At 35.2% G+C, this 20,216-nt stretch overlaps 1 protein-coding gene across 14 annotated transcripts in view; it reads right to left on the bottom strand.

Annotated features, from left to right (window-relative positions):
- Positions 1–205: 205 nt before the first annotated feature.
- LOC149563505 (transcription factor EMB1444-like) overlaps positions 206–20,216 on the bottom strand; it is a 187,038-nt gene continuing 167,027 nt past the window's right edge. For 5 of the 14 annotated variants that reach the window (XR_016364073.1, XR_016364076.1, XM_089826722.1 and 2 more), the window contains one exon: positions 273–462. Coding sequence is in view for 8 of the 14 variants with exons in the window: in XM_089826722.1 (XP_089682848.1) it covers positions 394–462 (69 nt within the window). In the remaining 6 variants the exon portion in view is untranslated. Of the gene's footprint in view, positions 474–1,184; positions 1,880–20,216 lie in introns of those variants that run through there. The other 9 variants (XR_016364075.1, XM_089826725.1, XM_089826729.1 and 6 more) reach the window with 5 other exon arrangements.

The raw sequence follows: 20,216 nt of genomic DNA, 5'->3' as shown, positions 1-20,216 counted from the left end.
CTAAAAATATCATGACATGTTTTTGCATTGGTATGTATAGGAATGACATTGTTATTTAATTAGTATGTAGTGTTTGTATTAAGTAATAAATTTTATAGTCTAAAATTTTTTATTATGCCAATGGATATAATACTTGACTAACCTAAGTTTGCATTTCTCAAAATGTTAATGAAAATTTAAAATCTTCTCAATTTTTCATGTCAACTTACTTGACAAATCTCCTACTTGCAATTATGATTTCAAAACCATATCATAAAATAAAATACAACATATTTCCTTAATTGTATCTATAGATTCAAATTTTCCCTCCACGATATACTCAAATGAAACAAACTGAATATGAACAATGCCCTCTGTTCGATCATAATTTACTTATTCAAACACGAATAACCTTTAAATTCGCCAATCACTCGTCTGAGAGACTAATTGTAACGCTTCTCTCCATATCATATCTTGGACAGGCTGCAAAAATCCTAAGATAGAAAAAACATCAGTACTTCATCTGCATTCGAATTTCAAAATTCCAAGAAATCTCTCTGCATCTTAAACTATTCGCAAATTTGACATTAAACAAAGATCCAGCCTAATAGCTATAAGAAGCATTTTTTTCCAGCCATAGAAAATACTTACTATACTAATGAATATTCTTAAGAATAGAGCGATGAAAATCTCTACTTCGCGACTCAAACAACAAATAGCTAACAAAAAACATCGCATCAAGGCCAAAAACAAATAATTTAACCAAAAGCGACATGACGAAAATGCGACATGAATCAGAGGCAAAATATCACGGCTGCCTTTCTGCCCTGCAATTCCCCTTCCTTGAAAATATAGGGCCTCTTTTTTGGAGCTTGTGAGCTTTGACAGCTTCGGTCCAACTCCCTCTGATTTGTGATTCTTCGAGGAATGCTCGTTGAGTAGCATTAGTAACCCCAATCAATCTATTTTATTCTGCAGATATTTGCTGAAATTTGAAGTTCCTCAGAACGAAGCAAATTATAAAAGACGTGGCAGAATATTGCAACCATTAAGTAAAACTAGGGTTTAAAACGCTCCACAGCTTTGAGAATCCGAACCAAAATGCTTTTAAGAAATATTCCTTTACGCTTAGACTTGAAGAATTTGTCTACCCTCAGAACATAATAAAACAGATATAACTATTCATTTCCCCAATCCAGCCTTACCTGGGCACATTCTGATCCAGCTGTAGCCCGTTGAACCAAATCGCCAAAAAAATGTAACAATAGAGTAGCACAGAAGAGGGAAATCACAAATCCAAAACAGAGGTGGTGTCAACAGACACCGTATAATGAAGAGAAAAAGAGAGGCCGAAGGAGAAATTAACCGGAAGTGAACTTTGTAACAGCCTTTGTGCCCTCAGACACAGCGTGCTTGGCGAGCTCGCCGGGAAGGGCCAATTTCACGGCCGTCTGCACCTCCCTGGAAGAGAGAGTATCCCTCTTTGTGTATTTTGTGAGCTTCGAGGATTCTCCGGCCAATTTCTCAAAAATATCATTCATGAAAGAGTTCATGATTGACATTGCCTTGCTGGAAATGCCGATCTCAGGGTGAACCTGCTTCAGCACCTTGAAAATATAGATCTTATAGCTCTCAACGCTCTTCTTCTTCCTCTTCTTCTTGTCCCCTGCAGGCTTGGGGCCCCTTTTACCGCCCTTTGGAGGAGCCTTCTCCTTGGGCTTCTTCTCTGCAACAGCTGTGGGAGTCTTCTCCCCCACTGTTTTTCTCTCCTCTGTCTTCTTCTCAGCGGGCTTCTTCTCTGCCTTGGGCGCCATTATTGATTTCACGCGAAGCTTCAGAACAAAACTTAACAGCCAATTCGAATGATGTAGCACAGAAAAATGGTAATGAAGTTGAAGTCTGTTATCGATTATATACCGATGCGTCCTCTTTTGTGATTGGTTGAAGTCGCTCACCGCGGATCATTATAGAGTTTAATCGCTGTCGTCCATCTCTACGTGCGAATCAACGGTCAGAATTCAACTTCATTTTTGAGCCGCGTATTCCCGCTTCCATTTGAATCTGGATATGGAACGGGTTAACGCTCAATCGTCCCTCCATAAGAATAAGGTCGGGTTTTCATGTGGTTGCTTAGGGACCGGAATAGGAATAGGAAATTAGAATATAATTTGTATTCTTTGTTTGGTGCGCGGAATAGGAATGGAGAATAGGATTTTGTATTCCTATTTTAGCCCCAAAATGAGCTTTTGCCCGTTCCAAAAAATACTTGTAACTAGAATGGGTCATTTCCATTCCCAATTCGATTAATCCAAAATTTATAATTGGTCAAGTCCGGGCATGAAAAAATTCCCGCTCATAAAAAAAATTCTTGCATTTTACCCCTTCCTCGATGAAAAACTCCCACTCGGTGTGAGGAGTTCACGAAATTCATTGTCTTCAGAAGATTGCTTGCAGAAGATTGCGTTCGTTTCCTATTCTTACTTTGGCTCTTCCACTCATTGACTCATCTGGTAGAGGTATATCAAAAATAGGGTTTTTATACAAATTGGTTTTTCGCTGTATGAGAATTTGATTGGTTGGATGTTTTTAATTAATATGTTGTGGCCATTTCATAGGGGAGTCGACATGATTTGGTCAAGCGGTTGAGTATCCCTGTTTTGACACTTTTTAGCCTTTCTTGCCATTGTGCCTGCCTTTCCCATTTTGAATCCCTGTGGCATTTCTATATCATGTAAGGGCACTAATCTTGTGCTTGTAGACAGATTGCCATGACTACTTGAATTGAAAGCATTTCTTGTTGAGGAAAACTTGTGGTAAGCCTTTGTCAAGCCTTGGATCTTTGTTCCAGGTCCATCATTTGCAACTTCACGCTAACAATCTTCTCCCAAACTAGGGCTTTTGTTTCCCGTGGCAAGGTGTGAAATAGCCCCACATGTAAAAACCTCATGAGACTGCAGACCAGACTAATTGGAAACTTCTATATATGTATTTGTAGCGGCATCACACGAAATTCCTCTCTTTCTCATACCAGCTTCCACTTGACAGAAACTTATAAGAATCTAGCATTGTCTTGCCTTTCGCAGTGTAATTATGCTTCTTCCAAGAATAGGCAATTCTGCTAGTGGGATATCCTCAACCCCTACTCTCCTTCTCCTTAGCACTAGTGGGATATCCTCCTTCGCAACGCAATTCCGAACTCTAGTTCAAATTGAAAGACTCAAACTCGTAAAGATTGGAAGACAAAAGATCGTAAAACCTCGTAAAGATTGAAAGACAAATATCAAATATCAATTAGTCTTTCATTGATAGAAGCTGAGATTGTTTGAATATATAGCCATTGAGTGATACTGTGTTCTTTATTTCATATATTAAATTTTATGAATTGGGATTGTTTAGATAAATAGTCATTGAATTATAATGTATTTTGTAATTTAAATTAATTGAGAAATTGAAAATAAATGATGTACAATGAGGTAATGATCTGTGTTCGTTCAATAGACATTTGGAATGGTATACACTTGCTGATAATAACATCTTCATTATTTGACAGAAACTCCCAAATTGATACAATCATTGAATGGTAATGTGTTCTTTATCTAATAGAAATTGTGCTTATTCTTCAGATAAAAATGATCCCTTTTTCCCACAGCTTTGGATACAAACTTTGAAGATAAATTTTAGAGTTCATTTTTAAATAAATGCTAAATAATATTATTATTTAAGCTAATAAATATTTTATCAATTAAGTTTCGAAAATAAATTTAAAAGTGAAAATATATTAATTTATTAAAACTTTTAAGTTTGCATGATGCTTGCATGAGATGAAAATAAAAGATAAAACAAGTGAATTTAACAAAGATATTTTAATTGCACAATGCGTGCATGAGTTAAATCTAATAAATTAAATAAAAAAGAAGTCAAGTAAAAATTAAATAAAGTTATTTTATAATTTAATGAACGTGCATGGAAAAGGTAAAAGAAAAAATAAATAAAAGTTTAACTCTGGTGAGCATAGAGTTCTCTCAGGTGAATGCACAATTAGTGCCCCGATTTTAGGGAGAGAACTCCTTATCACAACTTGGGGGTTCATTCTCAAGGGACCGAAGTTTTGGAAGGACGAGAAATTTGGAAGCAAATTTGAGAAGCGAATTTTGGAAGGGAAATTTTGAGAAATTTTTTAGAGAGAAGATCTTGGATAGGAGCGAATTCTCTCGCAAATCTTCTAGGCGTTGCGATTTTAGCATTAGAACCAGGTAGGTTCTCGAGTTTTGTTCACCTAGTTAGAATTATGTTAATTAGATAATCCTATCTTCTTCATGATTGTTGAAATCGATTCTCTGGATTTTGTTGCATGAATCTATCGCTCTCTTGTTTTGAATCTAAGATATTTGTATTGTCTCATATGTATAATAAGATTGAAATAAATAAATAAATAAATAAATATAAATCAATTAGGAAGCCTCATTCCGTAGATGAAAGGAAATTAGAATTCAATTTTGGAAGGTAAGAAAAATTAATTTCGAAATTAGAATGGTTAATCGAATTTTCCTATCAGATAACTTGGGAAAGAATTCAAATTGAAAATAAAAATTTTAGGTTGGAAATTGGAATGGTTGTCCCTATTTCTCCTATCAAATTAAAATGGCAATTGTTTATAAAAAAAAAAAATGTTTAAATTTTTTTTATTAGGGAGGGGTTTTGTTTGTATTAAATTTCATATTATTAAACATAACAAAATTTTGAAAAAAACAAATAAAATAAATTAATAATGTTAAGGTGGGGGGGCGCGGCGCGGGGGACGGTTTCACCCACCATCTCCCCTTTTTCCTTCCCTGTCGACGACAACCATACTGCTGCCGTAGGCCCTGCATCAACAGAGGCTGCACTCAGCCCATGCAACTAGCACTAAGTGTTGCGATTTTTAAAAAAAAATTAAAGTTTTTTTTACAAAGTTTAATAATATTTTAATAAGTATATTTTATAAATAATTTTTTTATTATTATAATTAATAAATTTTATAAATAAAATTTAATTATTATTTAACAAATTTTTATTAATGAATTTTAATATTAACCTCATTATTATTTAATAATATCATTGATAAGTGTTAATATTATAATGTTTATTAGATAAGTTTTAGTTATTAAATTAGTTATTAAATGGATTAATATTAAGTATTAATATTTAATAATTAATAAGGTGTCGGGGAAGAATTAGATTTAATTTATTAATAATAATAAATCTGATTTTAATGAGCTTATTTTAAATTTGTTAAACTTACTCTTTATTAAGAACGTTAATATAGGGATTTAAATTGCATGAACATTAATTGACTTAATTTAAATCTAATTTAATTAAGTTTAAATACTAAAAGGGGAGTATTTAATGAAATTGATTTCATACTATAACGCTAATGATTTTCAATAAGATTGGGACTATTTCATTAGTTATTATTTTAATGGTTTAAACAAAATTTACCCTTAGAGTATTTTAGAAAATTGATTAAAATTATTATGGGGGTAATTCTTTAATTTATTTAAATAAAAATGCATGGGTTAAGCTATAGGTTAAATGGAGGATCCTAGTCCCTGGAATTTGCACTAAAATTAAGTTAAAACTTTACTTTTAAATCAACCATGTGATTTCAAAACATGCTAAAACATGAAACTTATACCTTGTCTCTATATGTTGTCTACGTTTGGGGATTGGGGTTGATTAGAGTGTTGACTAGTTTAGGACGTTTACCAGAGGCTCAAGGGTTATGTGTTTATGATGTTATGATGATTTGATCTCAATCTTTTCAACCCAACCATGGTAATGTGATGGTATGCTTTATGACATGTATGTATTTGTTGTTCATTATTGCTTTCCAATGTTCTTGTGTGAAGCTAAGGTGATTGTTATGAGATATTTGATTTAACCATTTTTGAATCCTCGATCAATTATACCTGGGATTACTTTCTAGTCGCCTTGATGGGACTGAAGTGTTTGTTTTGATCTTGGTGATGTCATGTTGTGACATGTTTGACTTAACCATTTTGAGTCGTTGATCAGTATAATTGGGATACTTTTTGGTTGTTCGTTGAGAACTGATGGATATTGTGATTTATCTTTGATGCTTTCCAGTTGCTCGTAGAGAACTGATGTGATTATTGTGGATTATCTTTGGATGCTTTCCAGTCACTTGTATATGACTGAGGTGATTTTTATATGATTATTGATTTGTGTTTTTATGAGCCTAAGGTAGGTTATCTACATGTAGTGTTGGGAAGTGGCTTACAAGGGGGGCTGGGGCCCTAACTGGTTGCCAGGGTAACTCATTGTAAGTTGTTTAATAAGTGAAAACATTACACTAAATGGGATTAAAATGAACCTAATAAGAGTCTTTGTATGTTCTTGCCCATGCCTCGAGTGCTAGTACATACTAGGATGGGAGTAGAGAGAACGCTTGGTTGCGACCTTGCATTATGTAGTATGCCTTGTCAATACGAGAGGATACTAGTGGCCGCATAGGGATCACTAGGGACTCTGGGATCCTAAGAGACTGCCAAGGTAACTCCAACGTGATTCGTGTGATGACACTTGCCTGCTTACATAGTAAGTTTCCTACGTGTCTTGTGTGCCTCTGGGAATTAGATGTCGACCTATCTTAGAACCTTTGAGTTAGATTGCTTTTAGGATTTTTTGGACTTAGAGAGTATTTGTGTTATGTGATTTGATACCCTATTTGGGACTTGAGACTATCTTCTCAGCGCGGTGGGAGTGGGCCATTTAGGTTCCACGCGATTGGATGTTAGTGCTTTTTACTCTTACCATTGAGATCCGTCCGTAGTCATCGTGGCTGGAGCATTCCTTGTTTGCATTTACTTTCATTCTTTCTATGTATCATTTGATGGATGGTTATACTTTATGATGGATGTTATATCTTTTACGATGGATGGATGTATCATGTATGGTGGATGGTTTCATTTATTTTTATTGTACTTTGTATTATGGATCCGATGAGGATGATGTATTTCTATTTCTACATATGTATATTCTTTTAGCCTTTCATACCCTGTGACATGTACAGTGGATGAATGAGCATTCTGAATTTCATTTGCCAAGAGGCATTTAGAACAAATGTATATTATGGACTTTGGACTTTTAATTATTCTTTTATATGGATGTGGTAGTTGTTAGAGTTAGTTTAAATTTTTATGTGATTCAACGTCTTGGGATCCTTATGAAATGTAACCTGTTATGTATGTTTTAGTTGATTGTATGCTTTTGCTACTATGTGTTTGATGTGTATGTTATTCTTTCTTCTTGCTTTAAAGATAAATAAAATGTTGGCAAACTTAGTAAAACTTTAGATTTTTTTTTTGGATCCCTTGGCGTGGCGTTACACGACGGAACTCACTGATCAATTACTGTTTATTACTTTATTACCTTTTACCTTTTCATGCATAACTCTTTTAGATATTTAATTACAAAATATCTTAAATTAAATAATTAGCTTTTTCTCTTTAATTAATTTTCAAAGCATTTTTAATAATATATCTATTAATTAGGCAACGACCTACAACACAACGGTAACTTGTGAGCCTCTCGTGTGGGAGGTCTTGGGTTCGAATTCGCTTAACACAAAAATAATTAATTATAACAAATAACAATAACTAATCTAGGCTTCGGCCATTTACCAATCCAACAAAATAAAAAATAAAAATATATTTATTAATTTAACTAATAACATTATTTAGAGTTTATTATTAAAATAAAACTCTTAAACAATTATCATTAAATTAAATAAATATATCTGTGCCACAATTAGAACTATAACTTTATCTTTAAATTTCATTCTTTTATATTTTATTTTCCTCCAATTTATTGATTAGTACAAGTACTAATTTAAGCATAGTTTATTATTTAAATTAATAATAATAATCAAAGCTCATTGTTTAAATGCAACTCTAATTTAATTATTACTAAATAAAAAATTATAATAAAACAATATTAAATCTTTAATATTTTAATATTTTAATTCTCTTTTTGTCCAACTTCTTAAATTAGACTTTTTAATTAAATCTTTTAAACAGAAGTACATATTTAATTAATTAATAATTAATTAAATATTATCATATTCTAATTTCTCTTTAACAAATTTTCTAAATTAAGACTTTTAAATTAAAGCACATATTTAATTAGCTTTTTTTAATCAATTAAATATTCTCATGCTTTAATATTTTCTTTTTTAATCAAATAATATTTAATAATTCTCAATATTATATAATTAACTAAAATATTATAATTAAATCATTTACCAAATAAATCACATAGCGAAATCCACATAAAAGCATCATTACCAAAACAGACCAAAGCTCAAAATTAAACAACACAAACAAAAGATAAACTCACGAATTTAAAAATGGTGGAAAGTCAGTTACGAGTCCTCCTTGCAGGACAAGTATTTAGGTTATGGTTGGGATTGGACTTGAACATTATCTCCCCATTCTTACCAATGAGTTATTGTTATAGGGCACACTCATCCTGGCAATTCAGGGAAGTCGATGCGTAGTACCTACAATCCTGCATAAAATTCGAATATGTACGTATATATAAATATATCTAAACTAAATAAGCAATGACAGAGAGTGGTACATTGTGTAGATCCTGACTAGCAGGTGACTACGACTCCCTCTCTTAACCACATCAAACACGACAAATAGAAAGATAAAACAAACACATGCACCATACACATACAAGTATGGGTAAGTATCATAATAAGTCTTGGGTATAAAATACTCATCATTTGATATCATCTAGAAAATAATCATATTTACTAAGAACCATTAAAGCATCATTAATGCGTTAGTAATTATAATCATCAATCAACATGTAAAATATAGTCAACTAAGTAATCATCGTTGATATATCTCTAGTCCAAATTATGAAATAATATCCTTGAAACTAACACATCCATGAAATAGGCATAAACAAAGTTTGGTAAATATAATGGAAAAGCAAACTATGGGTGGGCATTACACTAACTCTCAAAAAGTTGAAAGAGTAATGGAAGGAAAAATTTAATAGTGCTCAAAGACTATAGAAAGCTGTGCTTGACAGGTTATGAATTGCATTTAACCCTTTGTCATTGTCGACAAAAAGGTGGAGAAGAAGCCTTGGAAGGATGAAGAGAAAAAGGGAGAGAAGAAATGGAAAATGAAGAAAAAATAAAGTAGAGATAGATAAAAGGGGAGAAGCACATAAGGAGAGAAGAGATCGAGATCAAAGAAAAAGAAGTAAAGCAAAGCAACATTTGAGGATAAGGATAATAATGAAAGGCAACAATAAAGACATTTAGAATGTAGAAAGACACAACAAAGAGACATGGTAGAGGAGGCTATGTTGAAGGGAGTCTCATTCTTTTTTTGACTGAGCCTACACTAACATAATGAATTCCACTAGTATAGTCAAAGATATGAAGGATAGGACAATCTCAAATGGTTAATACTACCAAGGGGATGAACCCACAAGATGCTACAGGTAAGGGTAAGTCTCAAATGCAGGATAAGGATGGATTTACCCCTGTTCGCCCTCGAGCTAAGGGATGTGGTCAAAAGAGGCCTTTGAAAGAAAGATCATTTGATTCAGGTTTTAACTGCTTTGAGGTGCTGGATAGTATGGTTCTAGAGGAGGGTATTCCTCCTCCTATCTCTTCTTATCCAGTTTGCCCAGATGAGAGATCTGTTCCTAATGATGCTTGTGGGGCATCTCAAATTGTAGTATATCAGAACTGTGAGGTTCCTGTAGCTCCTGTGACAGAGGCTCTGGTGACTCCTGCAGTGTTGGAAGATAATGATGTTGTTTTGGCTGACTTGGTTAAGGATGTGCTACCATCAGGTAAGGGCAAGGGATCTCCTCTCCCCTTGGGGTTGTTGCCTCGACCATTTAAGCGGGCTTCTTCTACTCCCCCTCTAAGGAGTGGGCGCAAAACAGACCAAGAGAAGATTAAACTCACAGGAGATATATTGATTGAGTCTGGTTCAGTGAAACCTTTGGATTCTCATTTTCCCAATTCTACCCAATGATGATTATTCTCTCATGGAATGTAAGGGGGTTGAATAGCATCCCTAGACAAAAGGCTATTCATAACTTGGTGGTTGATCATAGTCCTGATGTTTTTTGTATCCAAGAGACTAAGCTCTCTGTGGAGTCTATGGTCCAACATGCCTCTAGTATTTGGTCTCGTGGCCAATGCCAGTGTGTTGGGGCAACAGGCAGTGCTGGTGGTTTAGCTATATTTTGGGATCCTCAAAAAATTTCTCCTCTTGGCTGGATGTCTTCTTGCTCAGCTCTCTCTATGGTAGCTTCTGCTCTAGACTCAGGAGAGGTAATCATGGTTACTAATGTGTATGCACCTGTTGATCTTGTGGGAAAGGAGGAACTTTGGGAACATATTCAATATGTTAGAAATTGTCATCCTTATCATCCTTGGGTGTTAGCAGGGGACTTCAATTCAGTTTTAAGTTTGGAAGAGAAGCATGGTGGTTTGGCTAGATTGGGGCCTTCTTCTGCTCTTATTCGGCAACACATATCTCTTTTGCATCTCTCTAATGTTAAGCCTTCTAATGGTCTCTATACCTGGAATAATTGTAGGACTGGTGTTGTTGCTATCTCAGAACGTCTGGATAGATTTCTTGTTTCTTGCTTCTGGGTTAGTGGCACCCTTACTATCTCTTCAGAAATCCTTGATTGGAGGGGTTCAGATCATTGACCAATCAAATTTTCCACTATAGGGGCTGATGTTCCGAAGCATCCTCCTTTTAAGTTCCTGTTGATGTGGCTTCGTGACTCCTCTCTTCATGATTTTGTTTTTTGTTGGTGGAAAGATGGTGCTCCTGCATATGGTACTGCAATGTTCTCATTTTCTAAAAGGATTCAATATGTTAAAAGGCAGCTCAAGATATGGAATAGGGAATGCTTTGGGAACCTTCACTTTATGAAGAGGCTTGCTCAAGAAGATCTTGATGTCATCACAAAGGAGATTATAGATCGAGGTTTCTCAGAGGATCTTGGCCAGGCTGAATCCCTTGCTTCTAGAGCTCTAGAAGAATGGGAACTTCGAGAGGAAATTTTTTGGAAGCAAAAGGCTCGAGTTGATTGGCTCCAGGAAGGTGATCGAAACACTGCCTTTTTCCATAAAATAGTGCAATCTCGCCGGAATCAGAGCACTATCTCTTCTTTGGTTAATTCTCAAGGTATCCAACTGAATTCCTTGCCAGCTTTGTTCCAGGAGGCTATTTTGTACTTCTCTACCCTCTTCTCTGAGGACTCTCCTCCTGCTGATAATGAAGAAAATATTATTTTGTCCTGTATTCCTTCCCTTATCACTCAGGAAATGAATGATTATCTCATGCGTCCTATCTCTTTGGAAGAGCTGGAGGAGGTGGTCTTTGGCATGCCTAAGGGGAAGGCTCTTGGTCCTGATGGCTTTCCAGTTGAATTCTTTCAGGAATTTTGGGACATCATTAATCATGATTTGTTGGAGGTGGTTAAAGAATCCTATGCTAGCAAGCAGATGCTTTCAGCTTTGAACTCTACATTCTTGACTCTTATTCCTAAGAGAGAGGGTGCTAATCAATTGGAGTTTTTTAGACCAATTGCCTTATGTAATGTGGTTTACAAAGTTATTACTAAGCTGATTGCTGAGAGACTGAAAAGGTGGCTTCCCATTATTATCTCAGAAGAACAAGGTGGTTTTGTTGCTGGCAGACAAATTTTGGATGGGGTGGTTATTGCTACTGAGGCTATTCACTCTATGGCTACTTCAAGGGAGAGAGCCATGTTTGTTAAGTTGGATATGGCTAAGGCCTACGATAGAGTTAAATGGAGCTTCCTAAGGAGTATTCTTCTTTCTTTTGGATTTAGCTCTGACTGGGTGAGTTGGATTATGAGTTGTGTTACTTCTACCTCTTTTTTTGTTCTTATTAATGGTCATCCTTCTCAACTATTTGGTGCTTCTAGAGGCCTCCGCCAGGGTGACCCTCTCTCCCCATATCTATTCATCATCATGGCTGAAGGCTTGGGCAGATTCATTAAGCATCAGGTGTCCTAGAATTCTATTCAAGGCTAGCGGTGGGGTAATGGCTTACCTTCTCTTTCCCATCTTCAATTTGTTGACGATTCTGCTCTTGCCGGTCTTGCTAGGATCAAGGAAGCTGAAGCCTTTCGACATGCTTTGGACGTTTATTTGGCAGCTTCAGGCCAGAAAGTTAATGAGCACAAATCTTTCATTTACTTTTTTAACACTCCTGATTCTATTCAACACAAGATTGTGGTTATCCTACGGTTTCAAATAGGTTCACTTCCTTTGACTTATCTTGGCATTCCTATTGCTGTTTCCAGGCAGCCACGTCTCTTCTGGCAAAATTTGATTACCAAGCTTCAGGATAAGGTAAATCATTGGACTCATAGATGGCTTTCTACTGCTACCCGAGTTACTCTTCTTCAAGCTGTTATCCAAGCTCTTACTACTTATAGAAGCATGGTTCATGCTGCACCTATTTACTTTCTCAAGGAGTTTGATGCTCTTTCTCGACAATTCCTTTGGAGTGGTAATTTGCGTAGTACTAAATGGAGCTTGGTTAATTGGGCAACTGTTTGTAGGCCTAAAAAGGAGGGTGGTCTTGGTCTTCGATCTGCTCTATTGAGTAGTCAAGCTTTGGCTGCTAAACTTTATTGGCGATGGTGCTCTGGACAACATCAACTTTGGGCTCGTATTATCACTCATAAATATTTTCATGGTGCTGATCCTTGCTCTGTTTCTGCACTTCCTCTTGAAGGTCGTGGCTCAATGGTTTGGCATACTTTGAAGACAGGTGCGATGTTGGTGAAGAGGGGTCTGTTCTGGATATGTAAAGGAGGTTCTGGTTGGAGAGGAATCGTCGCATATTCCAAGATGTTCGGCTTGGTGTTTTGCATCTTTGGTGGAAAATATCACATTCTCTTCGGGAAACTATTCTCGTGAAGTGTGAGCTTGAGGGCGGATTTGTAATGATCCCATCTTTTGGCCTTCACGTTCTCCAAAGTCTAAGTGGATGATAAGAAGAAATTAAATTAATTTCTTATAAAGTCATTCAATAAATTAAAATTAAAAGGTGGATTTATATTTAATTAATTTAATTAATTATTGTATTACAAAGGAGATGCTTCTAGAGTGTGTATTAAATATTGGAAAAGTGGAAGCCTCTAGAAGCACAATTAATTATTGCAAGAGAGGAGTTTCTAGAGAGTGCATTAATTATTGGAAGGGGGAAGCTTCTAGCACCTGCAATTAATTAATGTTTTAGTTCTTTCTAGAAGGGTGAAGGAATAGGATAAATAGGGGTGAGAGTCTCATTGTTTGGCATGGGATTATGGTATCGAATGATTATGACTTGCATTTGATAACAGCTTGGATGTGTGAATCACACTCTTTTTTGGCAATAGGGGACGTTCATTCTCTGTTGTAACATTCTAGACGTCATTTCCTTAGGGTTTGGCCTTTGGAATACATCTCTTTGTACTTGATTGCAGCATTTTTAGAATTAATATAATTTCAGCAGTTGGTTCAGCTTTTGGGAATTCCTGGGTGTCCATTACAGTGGTATCAGAGCTTGCTTGCAAAGTGTTTGACGAAATGTCAAACAACTGAAGTATAAAGATTTTTGGTGTTTGAAGAAGTTATAACCTATTGGAGTTATTACAGTGGTATCAGAGCTTTCTTGCAAAGTCTTTCACGAAGTTATAACCAGTGGGTGCCCATTACAGCATTGAGCTCACACCTAGCACCAGTTACCACCCGCAAACTGATGGGTAGACAAAGATAGTAAATAAGTGGGTGGAGGGATATTTGAGGAACTATGTGGTTGGTCAGCAGAAAGCATAGGTTAGATGGATTTATTTATGTGAGTATTGCTATAATACTACCTATCACATGTCTATTCAGATGACTCATTTCAGAGCACTATATGGCTATAATGCACCCAGCTTTGTTGATTTACTTATGAGTGATGTTAGAGTTCCTCGTGCTGGGGATTTGCTTCAAAGAGCAAGGACATTCTTGATGCTCTCAGAGATAATATTGCTAGAGCACAAAATCAGCATAAGCAGTGTGCAGATCAGAAGAGGACAGAGAGAAGTTTTGAGGTTGGTGACATAGTTTACCTCATGCTGTAGCCTTACCAATAGTCTACTCTCAGGAAGAGGGGGTCAGAGAAGCTTAAGCCTAGATACTATGGCCCTTTCAGGATCATCAGGCGGATAGGTGAGATGGCTTATGAGCTTGAGCATCCAACAGATAGCAGGGTGCACAATGTTTTCCATGTGTCACGGCTCAAGAAGGCGTTGGGTCAGCATGTTGTGCTTTCAACAGTTCTTCCTCCATTGGATGATGAAGGGAAATTGGTTCTTGTTCCTGAGTACGTCATTGATAGTAGAGAGAGACAACTTTGTAGGAGGACTATCAGAGAGTACTTTGTGAAGTGGAGAGATTTACCCAAGGAGGATGCCACATGGGAGGGAGAAGATGTTTTGCAACATCTAGCTTTGAGATTGCTTGAGGGCAAGCAATTTCAAGAGGGGTGGACTGTCATGTCCCCTTTTTAGTGACATGCTATTTTTCAGTGAATTTGCCTATCATGGACTCTCGTAGGCAGATGATTTTGGTGAGAGAGTCATTCTGATGATTATTTAGGGATTTGATGGTCTATTTTGGTCTTAGAGAGATAGGGTTTATCATATTTTTATGTTGTGTTATGTGGGGCCAAAATATTATAATTTTGAGTTGAGTTGCACTTTTTATTTTATAAAGTCACTATTTATATAAAAGTGCATTACAAAGGAATTTCATAAGAATATTTTATGGATACTTCTAGAAGTTCTTAGTGGCTTCTTAGGAAAGTGAATAAATAGCGTGCTTGGCCTCTCATTTGGACATCCCATGACTTGAGTTTACACTACTTTTCTATTTGAGCATTTGTGGCGCCATCTTGGACTACTAATTGTCATTTGATCATTATGAACGGAGTCTCCTAAGGATTTGCATAACTGAGGAGGTGAAATATCCTTTGAAGGGTTGCACTTTGGAAGTGGTATTCAGCTACTTCAATTTGGGTTTATTTCGTATTTAGACATTTCCAGCAAGGTTCGATTTTCAGCCTGGAGATACATTTTTGCTCATATCTCACTGTTGGCTGGGAGTTTGATTTTTATTTTATGAGAGAATTTTCCTTAGAGCCTGGCGATTATTTCTATGCCATTTTTGGCACCTTTCAGCCCAGTATTTATTTTTGCCAAGAGCCGTACATGTACGGCTATACATGCAGGCCGTACGGTCAGCAAATCTAAGGGCAGGTTGGAGTTGCATTTTCATCATTTTGTCTTCAGCATTTAGTCTCCAGCATCTGCTCAATCCAGGTTCTTTCATTTTAGTTTGTAGTTGCAAGAAATTTTCAGTTGCATTCAGCTAGTAAGGGTTTGTTTGTAATGTGCTATGTTGTAATGCTTTGAGTTGAAAATCGCATATCATATGTAAAAGCATTTGGTTATCATTGAACGAATATATTGGCACTATTTTTACATCAGCTATTATGAGTAGATTTGTTGCACAACAATTTCCTTTATTCAGCATTTTACTTTCAGCACTATGTTTAGTTTGCATGTCAAGTGTTTGACGAAATTTCACAGTTCAATATTAGTGGTTATTAGTGGCCTATTGGTAAGGGCCATTACAGAATAGGAGCAACCAAATATGATATGGCACGAGATAAGGTACATGGTTATAGATGGTAGATGAGCTATGGGGCAAAAACTCCTGAACTTCAACAATTTTGAACCAAAGTAACAAGAACCGGAATCGAATCGGAATCAGCAAGGCTGAATAGAATCCTGAATCGACCATGAATTGGAATCGAATCGGCCATGAATCGGCAAATTTAAAAAATCCTTGAGATTTAGTAACTTATTTCATAAACCCTTTATCACTAATTCGATTCACTTATTCACAAAAAATCGTTTGGCTTGAATCAAATCGCTGAATTGCATGAATTGCCGTGATTCTCGGAACTATGCAATTTTCCATTCGAATATTGAGTCAAGGAGCAAATTCGTCAATTTGTGAGGGAAATTGGAGTTGCTTTGACCACATCCATTCCAAAAAGAGGAACAATTTGTTGTTTGAAAAGATGAGAGATCTTGTCTATGTTTGCAGCAATTTAAAATTGCTCATGAACAAATCAGCAAATGAGTCATCTTCTTCAAAATAACGAACTTTAGAAGACATAGCAGTACTAGATGTAGATGAGCCTGACTTTTTTAATGAAGAATTAGGTAGTAATATTGATGATGCCGCTACACCATTTGAGCCAAGTGCTCTTGATGAGTTAGAGCTTTATTGAAGATATGAAGTCTTGACTCTTGATTGTACCTTTGCAATGAAATTGCATCTTTGCAATTGTGATTTCACATGTTTCTAATGTTTTATACTTTATTAACGTGTCATCATGCTTATAAAATTGTCAAATCTATTCAACAAATTTAACTATTTTGATAGTTTATGGGATATATTACATACATTTAAAAATAATTAAAATTATATAAGGCAAATTTAATTCAATTTTTTTTTGGAATTTTTACTCTTCCCGAACTTCATTCGAATGTTATAGTTTCCGAAACCAAATTCAAATTTGAAACTTGTGACTTAGATTATTTTTGTTAAAGCATGTAGCTTTGGTCTAACAATAATGGTGGTCTGGATCTATATATACATATGATCGATACAGTTGAAACCGATGAACGTATATATTATCTGAGATCACATCTTAGACATGATCAAAACTTATTAATTAAAGATCATTATTGATCTATTTATTGGGCTGCCTATGAATTGAGTTCATTATGATCAGTTATACATGTTTAAGACTTGTGTTAAGTCTAATTAAAATCGGATATGATAAACAAACAATGAATCAGTTTAATGGTGAATGGTCATGTCTCCATTCAGACACATGCCCATTCACCCTTACACCTCTTCGTGTTATATGTATATTCGATCTGCCCGACATAACAAGGCATCGAACCAATTAATGCAAGCACATCAAAGGATCGATTAACATTTCAAGTTCAAGAACATTTTATTATCTCTTTTATTTTTGTACTAACAAATACAGATTATAATGAAAATCTATTCTTTGACATCAATGTTCATACTTGCAATCAAAAGTTGTGCATCAGTCAGCTTCATATTTGAAAATTGGTAAGAAACTTTACATTTTTCATGCAAGTTTTCATCTTGTTTGAATGATGCTTCCTAACTTCCCTTAAGAAACATTGAAACATTTGTAGCACCATTCGCTCACAATTGAAACATTTGTAACTTCTCTGTGTGTTTTCTTCTGTTGTGTTTACTTAGCAAGGTGTCTGAATAGTTAGGTGTACCCTTAGCCCTACCTGTTTAAAACTCCTCCTTGCGCTAGAAATGCATAGGCGTTTTTGGATAGGGATCTCAAAGTATAATTTTCTGACTTGCAGATATCCAAATATCGTTTATTGGAAGGAAAACCTCTGCTAGATAATGATATTCCCATTCAATTACAAATCTCTTATTTCAATTGCAATACCAAAGATGTTCCTAGTCCGATTCTTCTCTTGCCGGCTTTAGTAACACTAGTGACACCTGCCCAATTTAGTAACCCAATGTTGTAAGAGGTCAGATGCTCCAAATTCTTATGTCGACTACTTCATTGTCTTAATAGAAACGCACCATTAACGTGCAAGTAGCTATAACAAGCTTCACCATAACAACTATGACAAAGATTAAGAGCTTGCTTAGAACCACAACAGAATTAATTGTGATTACTAGTGTCTGTCAATCGAGCACTCAAGCCCACGAGGCCATAAGAAAATCTTAGAATATAATAAACCGTTTATTTTATTGACTTTAGAAGAGCTGTTGTTTCTTCTTTTGATCTTCAACTCTGTAAAACCAATGATAAGGAGCCTCGCGGGGCTCCCACAAAAATTGACAATGAGATTTCCTAATACTTCACAATTTTTAGAATATTCCCACAACACTCTAATTCAATCTTTATAAGTCACTAAATTTTCATAATACCCAGAGTTTTCCAATATCAGTGCATCTGTTTCAGCTAAGGCGAATATTTTTGTTTATCAAACATGATTACTAGTGTCCCTCAAATGAGTATTCAAGCCCACGAGGCCATAAGAAAATCTTTGAATGTAATAAACCAATTATTTTATTGACTTTAGAAGAGCTGTTGTTTCTTCTTTTGATCTTCAACTCTATAAAACCAATGATAAGGAGCCTCATGAATGATAAGGAGCCTCATGGGGCTCCGTCGAAATTGACAATGAGATTTCTTGATACTTCACAATTTTTAGAATATTCCCACAACACTCTAATTCAATCTTTATAAGCCACTAAATTTTCATAATACCCAGAGTTTGCCAATATCTGTGCATCTCTTTCAGTTGAGGCAAATATTTTTGTTTATCAAAAATAAGATATAAGCTCCAAATGATATCTAAGGCCAGCAAGAAATAATAAGGCTTGCAATTTTTTTTAAATTAACAATTCACAACATAATCTTTTAATATGCCTCAAATAATGGCCCCAATGCTGAATATCAAATAATAAATTTGAAAATTGAAATGACCTTAGCAGCAACGACAAGCTTGAGATATATTTTATGCAACTATACTTTGTTTTTTCCAACTTTGAAATTGCAGATACCCATTTTTCCATCTGTATATTGGCAATTGAAATCAGATGAACGCTCTAATTATTTCCAACAGGATAGTAGGTTCAATGCTCTAATACCACTCAAATATCCTACCCAGATACTCTCCCCAATTTTTACCACAATAATTTTTAGAATATGAATAGATAAGTTATGCAATGAAGACTATCAATACTAACTAGTAAATGCTCGTAGAAATTACTCAAAATGTTATTGCATTATAGTTTTCAGCAATACAATAACAATCCAATTGTAAAAACAGTGATTATAGTCATATTGGATAACCAAAAATGAACCTGGTATGCAACTGTCAACCACAAATGATGAATCAGAGCTACGTTCAATCCACCCAATAAGAGCTTGAGGGTTTGCATCCTAAAATTTTGAATAGCAGTTGAAGCTTCCTTAATTTCTCCAAGAGAAATCTCAAACCAAATCAATATCCAAGCATGGCCAAAATGAATGAGACTTCCTCTTGTGATACCTAACAATGACTCTTCAAATTCCCATTCCACCTTTTGTCTTATTTCCCCTTCTCACCTTTTCTCCTTTTTTACTAAGGGAGACTTTGTAAATAGTTTTAATTTAAATTCAAAGTCACTTTTAATTATTTTATAAGTTGGGCTAGTAATTTTTTAATGTCCTCGAAAAGGGACATTACAGAATGCATGAGAATCAAAATCTGATCACACTAAAGTGATCCGTATGAAGAATAGTGACAAATGGAGCCAACCAAAAACTTACTATAAATAGATGCTCCCTCTAGAAATCATGGAACCCAAACCAAAAGTTGGAAATAACATCTAAAAACTTCATATGATCCCTTTAAACCATAGTTCCGAGAATTGCCAGAATCATCAATTTGGCAATTCGATTCAAGCATGATGATTTTTTTGGAGTCGTGAATTGGTTCAGCTGATTTTTTGCCATGAATTGCCAATTCATGCAAAAAATCACATGAATCGGCCTGATGAATCGGCACGGGCAGCCAAAAGCGAGGACATTTTTTTAATAAACACTTTTTAAAGTATTTTTTTTGCCTTTCTTCTTTGTTTTAACCCTAAAGGAACTTCTAATTGTTTAGCATGAGTAGAAGAGAGTTTCTTCATCTTAGATTCTTACATACATTTATGATTTGATGTCTTATTGATCTTCATCTTAGATTCTTACATACATATATTTCATGGATTTTCACCTTAGATTCTTATGTACATTTATGATTTGATGTCTTATGGATCTTCATCCTGCATACATTCTATGATTTGAATCATTATGATCTTATGATTTCTATTTACTTCACCTACAGCCTTCAATTTACATTTTACATGTAACATAATTACATATGTGATGGATTTATCACTTCTGTTCCATATTTATGTAGGTTAACTTCTATTTCATGATGTTATAGTGTCTTTAAGTTATATTCAATAAAGGGTGTATGAAATAAGTTTTAAATTG

Source organism: Cupressus sempervirens, chromosome 4 (genome assembly GCF_028749045.1).
Source record: "Cupressus sempervirens isolate cs-2001-9-10 chromosome 4, ASM2874904v1, whole genome shotgun sequence".
In the NCBI taxonomy this organism is placed as follows: Eukaryota; Viridiplantae; Streptophyta; class Pinopsida; order Cupressales; family Cupressaceae; genus Cupressus; species Cupressus sempervirens.
Note: the sequence above shows the minus strand (reverse complement) of the source record. Positions and strands in the feature narration are given on the sequence as shown.